This window comes from Sinocyclocheilus rhinocerous, unplaced genomic scaffold (assembly GCF_001515625.1).
Source record: "Sinocyclocheilus rhinocerous isolate Xijiao unplaced genomic scaffold, SAMN03320098_v1.1 scaffold529, whole genome shotgun sequence".
In the NCBI taxonomy this organism is placed as follows: domain Eukaryota; kingdom Metazoa; phylum Chordata; class Actinopteri; order Cypriniformes; family Cyprinidae; genus Sinocyclocheilus; species Sinocyclocheilus rhinocerous.
Genome location: NW_015635521.1, coordinates 940,492 through 946,812, shown reverse-complemented (window position 1 = coordinate 946,812; position 6,321 = coordinate 940,492). Strand labels below are relative to the sequence as shown.

Below are 6,321 nucleotides of genomic sequence, written 5' to 3'. Positions count from 1 at the left end.
CTGTGGTGTTAGAAGCTCTCTGCAAGCCTCCCTTCGAGCCTATTGAAGAGATCTCTGATCACTTTCTCTCAATTAAGACTGTGTTTCTTTTGGCTATTTCCTCTCTAAAGAGAGTTGGGGATCTGCAGACCCTCTCAGTGGCCCCTTCTTACTTAGACTTTGCGCCCGGCTTGGCCAAAGCTTTTCTCTACCCTCGAGCGGGTTATGTTCCTAAAGTCCCCTCTGTCACGCCACAGCCTATTGTACTTCAGGCCTTCTGTCCTCCTCACTTCAGGGAACCCGACCAGCAGAAGCTTAGCTGTATCTGTACCTAACCGCCTATGACGTCTTGCCCTTCCATTGGACTGATTACACATGTGATTCAGAGCGTGGTCATGCTGGGGACGTTCCCAAAGCGTTCTCTGACGCAGCGTGTCGTTCCCTTCGGGGAACTATGGTTACATACGTAACCTGGAGACGTTTCATTTACTTTTTCCACCATCACTTTGTATGTTTAATGAGTGTGCTCAATAAAGACATGCAAGATGACGATTGTTTGTTTCATCAACCTATATTAAAGGCTAAATATTGTGTTTGTTGACATTTGTGACTTTGATGAAAATTAAATCAAATTTCATGACTAATTTATGCAGAAAACCAGAAAATTGAAAATAGTTCACTTACTTTATCTTGCAACTGTGTATGTATATACAAAGTTCTGGCATGAAACAGATAGCTAGATCTAACTCAAGATCTGAGAGATCTAACTAAATATGACATAATGACATCATTATCACATGGCACAGCTGATTGGTTCTCTCCTGTATCAGTAGCCAATGAGCTCAGTGCTCAACATTCAAATACTTGGCGGTGTTTGCTGTAGCAGTAGCAGCACACTTCAGAAACCCTCCACCTTCCCCAGCTCCACCTATAGATCTGCTACGGGGTGATCATGTATGCTATGGGGATTATTCATATATGTTATATGTGTAGCAGCAATATTCCTTACATGCTCACAGCAGCATGTTGTGGATGTATTGGCATTAGCAATTCTCAGTGCCACATCTATATATACTTTAAACCTACCTTTTACTAGATATTATTGCATTAACAGTAGTGTCCCTAAATACATTAATTAGGCATAAATGTGTATATAAATTCACTTTATACATAAAATACACCACTTTATACTAATAATTAATAATTTTTAATGTTTTTAAGAACAATCAATATCTTTACCACTAGTTTAAAAAAAGGACTGGTCTCATTATATATATTCAGACATAACATTAACAGGTACACAAAACTAGAAAAGTACAATATGGATAAACTAAAATGTACATTATTATACATTTACAGCTATATAATGTAAAATATTTAAAAATGATTTATTGTATAAATATATAATTACAATGTAGGGACTACAATTTATAAACTATTAATTAACAATCAATTTAAACTATAAACTAATATTTTACAAATTAGTTATAAGTACTTTTTTACTGTATACTTATAAAGTATTTTTTAACAATTATAAATAGTAAAGCATAAGGCATTTTAGGTTACTGTGGGAGAAACACAGCAGACTGGTAGGTGGCAGTGCTCTCCGCATAGATGCTGCAGATGGTGTTTTTCAGCAGAAAAATCCTATACCTGGATTGTAGAAGATTATGGATACTCATAGTGAATTAACAAACTGTAATCTTGCAACACACTATAATGTACATTTCACATGCAACAGTTTGGGAGAAATGCACTTTATTGTCAATGTTAATACATACACACACACACTACTGTTTAATCTTTTTAACTATTCGGGCACACAGCTGTCAAAGAATGTTGGTGAGGTATCTCATCACAGCAGCTGTGCTGAGTCAAGAACAAAGCTTTTAGAAAAGAAAGAAAAGAGAAATTAGGCTCAATAATTGATTTTGCTTTATGAAAATGCAGCACGAGTGAGCAAAGCTATAGTGAAATAAGTAAAGGACAATGCTCCGGTAAAGCATTTACTCTTATTCAGAGAAAACATTCTCTGAACATCTTACAAAACATATTTCATTTTCAATATAGACACATTTTCAAGTGCACAAGTATACAACAGTACAATTTTTTTGGGAAAAAAAACACTGCTCACAACAGAGGACATGTATGATCAAGCTCACAAAGACACAGACGCTCTCTTGGTGGACACCGTTGTGACAAACATGCATACACTCACATACATACATTTTGACAATAAATAGTGGAAAGAATTGCAGCAGTAGAGTGAAAGTAAGACAGTGTGGATAGCAGACGTAATACAGATCACCCATTTGTCTTAACATGTGATGCCCACCACAGTAGTCAGTGGGGCAGTTCCTGAAGCAGCTCTGATGCCAGGTGGCTGATGTGGCTCCAGGCCTCCTGAACATGCCGTGACTCAGTAGTACGAGCGCACACGGCAAACCGCAGAACAAACTTGCCTGCCAGTTGGCACGGTACCAGATGGATCTTACGTGCTCTGTTGATCCTCTTCAACAGAGTTTCATTTAATTCATTGGAGCCCTACAGGGTTTAACACACAGCTCAGTAAGGATATTTTGTAACTGCTCACTGATCTAAAAAATGTGCTAACAAAGACACTTGTCTCAAGCAAGTCTAATATATTAAGCACTGCTTTATAATTAACTGACTATTTGGACTGTAAGTAAAGTAATCAGAGTAATATCAGGGTTATGTATACAAATAGGTTACATATAAAATATACATTAGGATTAGTATTGCTAATTAAAATAAACCAAAACAAACATTAATTGAAAGAATTAAAAAAATCGAATTTTTGTTTAGTTTCAGTTGTAGTACTGAAATAACTCAAATTAAATATATTTATTTAAATATATTGTTTATACTTTAGATTTTTTTAATGTTTCCCTAAATGCAATGAAATAATTGGTAAATTTATTCTCAAAAAAAAAAAAAAAGAAAAGAAAAAAATTATGGTATCAGAGTTTTGTTTTGTTTTTTTCCCTTCCATGTTTCTTTTGTAAATACTATAACAACAGTGTTGCTCTCTTTGCCTGTCAGTGGAAATTAAAATAAATCATACTGCAATTTTCCATAGTTAACGACCTCCCAGTGTCCATTAACCACAGGAAGAGATGTTTTTGTTTCTGTAGAGTTTTTCTCTGACCTTGAGTCTAAAGCAGACGAGGCCCAGCACAACATCAGCTGAGATCTCGAAGCGTTGATCGGCTCTCACCAAAGACTCAAACTCTTTGGCCAGTCCTACATGCTGAAACCAGATGAACAACACATTTTAGACATGAAATTATGCCGCTAATTTGTGTGAAACTGACAATGATTTATGAAAAAAAAAAAAAAAGTTTCTTGCATGTCATCGTGGAATATGCCCATATTGTGTTGAACAGAATGCAAACAAACACACATTAAAAAAAAATAATAATAATAATTAACAGCTTACAGGTTTGGAACAACGTGAAATGTAAATAATAAATAATAGGTGGTTACAACAGCTTTCATCTGTGGGTGAAATACTTCTTCAAGAATACCAGCAGAGGGCAGCCTGTAGATTAAAATAAGCAACCAAAATACCAGAGCAGAGAATGATCATGTGCTAATCATGTAGAATAAATTGTCCTAAATAGATTAAGTTTATCAGTAATCTTTTTTTTTTTCAATGCAGATTAATGGAATCAAATCTGACCACACAATTTCCTAATTTTCAGACAGTTATTCCTTATGGCCACTGTCCGTTCAGCATTTGAGAGCTGACCATTAAACCTGAGTCATTCAGAATGACTGAAGAACTGAATAAAGAAAAGAGAGGTACAAATGGGAGAAAAAAATTGTTCTTCGATGGACCTTTATGATCTTTTACTAAACTGAAACTAATAAGAGCATACAAAGAGTTTAAAAATAGGTCCTGTATGCTCTGTGTTTCCCCACCAACATAGAATCTTCAGAAGTACATGTCCAGAACATATAATGAAGATGAAAGGGGAAAAAAAGCTAATTTGCATCATTCCAAATCGACCGTGGAGCCAAATATGATGTGAATGGCAAGGCTAGATTTGATTGACAGCATGGAAGTTACCTTGCGGATGTAGGCTTGGAGACCTTTGAGTCCATACATGCGGAACACAAACCACATCTTGAGAGAACGAAACCTACCACCCAATGGGATCTGCCAGTGCTGAAGGGAGATGAGATGAGATATGACATATGAACTGTGCTCACATAAATACACAAACCACTGCACATACACTTCTGATTATACAAAATGTTGTACTTCCTATACAAAAGGTTGCTATCTCCTTTTCTCACCACCTATACAGACTTAAATACACATTAAAATACTTGTTTCTTCCTATATAAAGAACAATTGAGAACACAGAGACAAATAACTGCTAACTATGGATGAAGTTATACAGTTCATTGGTGTCTAAAGTACTATATTTGTGTTTCTCAGACATGCAAATAAACATCATTAAGATCAGACACAAAATGTATTAATATAATAATAATAATATGCATAATGCATTAATAACAGCAGGATTTAGCAGCCTAACACACTGAACAAACACTGTAATATATATTATAATAATTAAGCCAGATTATGTACTGTTTTGATTACATTTATGGCCTTTGATGCCAACATCAAAAGATATGGAAAGAGTTTTCTCCAATAACAGTTTATTTTGATAGTCCACTTTGATAAGTTATTCATTACTGTTAGTGACTCTATCAGAGAAGACCTGCAACCTATTGTTTTTTTCAGTCACTGAACCTCTGATAATCACCAAGTTACCTAGGTAATAATATTATCAGAACAAGAAAAGTTATTCATTCAGATAATAATCTAATATAGGTTAACAGAAGTCATCAGCAGGCTAAACAAATATTATCTCAAACATGCACACCTGCACACACATATTGCATGCAGCATACTTACTCTATAATCAGTGACAATTCCTATGAATATAGAAAAAAAATGTCAATATTTAGTCATAACACACTAAAAAGCAAGCTCAGATGTAAATAATACCATGAGACAATACACATCACACAAATTATTCTTTACATAACAAGCAATAAAAAGAACATCATTCTTTTTTTCCATCTGGCCAAGCCTGTTGGTAATTTAATCAGGAAGTTGCTCATGATGGAAATGGCTTTAAGGTGTGTATGCATATATGCACATGTGTGTGTGTGTGTGTGTGTGTGTGTGTGTGTGTGTGTATGTGTGTGTGTGTGTGTGTGTGTGTTGTGTTCTGGGTTTAGAGACTCTTTTGTTTTGCTGTCAGCAAAATTACAATCGTCTGCACAGCTGCACACTGCCCAAAGCCACATTACCAGAGGAACTGTCTTTGTTTAGCCATGTTTAAATGCCCAACAAGCAACAGGCAGCTCATTGGTGGACATGTGTGAGGAAACAACAGACATGAGAGATCAGATTACTGATACTACATTAGATATAAAAAAAGTGGCATCTGCAAACAAATCATGATAAACTCCTTCTAGACATTTTAGAATTACTTGTACCCATAGTGTAAAGGTGGTTCCCCTTCAGGAACTCGAGCGTCGAATGCCTTAGGAATGCCACCGGCGAGACCTCGTACTGAAGCATGTGTGAAATCAGTCCGATAGAGAAGTGAGACGTCACGAGTGGGGTGACGTGAGCAACCAGAAAGCATAAAGGCGCATCCGGCAAACGCACATGTTAGCTTCTGCTCTTCAGCGAGTGTGTCTGTGTATGTGTGTCTGTGTAGGCAAAAAGCACTCAGTCAGTCAGGAATTACTCTGTATAGAAAGAGAAAATTCATGTTCCTAAGTGTAAAGCAAAATCTAATGTGGCGAGCGGATCAAGTCATGTGTTCCTCCCTGCCCATGCTATCTCTCGGGTGGGGATACACACAATTTGTGCGTCGTCTGTTTGGTAGTGGAGCATGCACGGGCAGCCCTCAAGGGGGCCATGACTGTGAGCTTCTCCCGCTCCGTGTGCTCCACTCTCACCTGGCCATCTTCGATGAAAGCGGGCAGGTTCGCAATCCCTGCTGGGTCTGGCCCCGCCGTTGCTGAGGCACAGCAGCGGCTGTTATCATGGGGATCGCAAGTGGATTTAGCAGAGGGATCCGAGACGGGCTCTTCCTTATCTCCTTGTAGATCCACGGCTCCCTCTCAGGGACCGGAAGCCCGCCCTGCGGTTTCTTCCCCCCGGAGAGAGAGCCAGGCACTTCATCTATCTTCCTCCGAGGAGGTTGATGTGATGAGCGTCAACACGGAGGAGATTGTGGACTCGCCACCACAGTCCCTCGCGTATGAGGAGCTCGTGGAGGTTGTTAC

At 37.8% G+C, this 6,321-nt stretch overlaps 1 protein-coding gene across 1 annotated transcript in view; it reads right to left on the bottom strand.

Moving 5' to 3' along the window:
* Positions 1-1,729: 1,729 nt before the first annotated feature.
* The window catches only part of LOC107746968 (aromatic-L-amino-acid decarboxylase-like), a 28,358-nt gene continuing 23,766 nt past the window's right edge, over positions 1,730-6,321 (bottom strand). Inside the window, exons 11-14 of the mRNA XM_016561335.1 lie at positions 4,931-4,950; positions 4,073-4,171; positions 3,149-3,250; positions 1,730-2,523 (exon numbers count right to left, since the gene is read on the bottom strand). Of these exons, the coding sequence (XP_016416821.1) occupies positions 2,323-2,523; positions 3,149-3,250; positions 4,073-4,171; positions 4,931-4,950 (422 nt within the window). The 3' untranslated portion in view covers positions 1,730-2,322. The remainder of the gene's footprint in view (positions 2,524-3,148; positions 3,251-4,072; positions 4,172-4,930; positions 4,951-6,321) is intronic.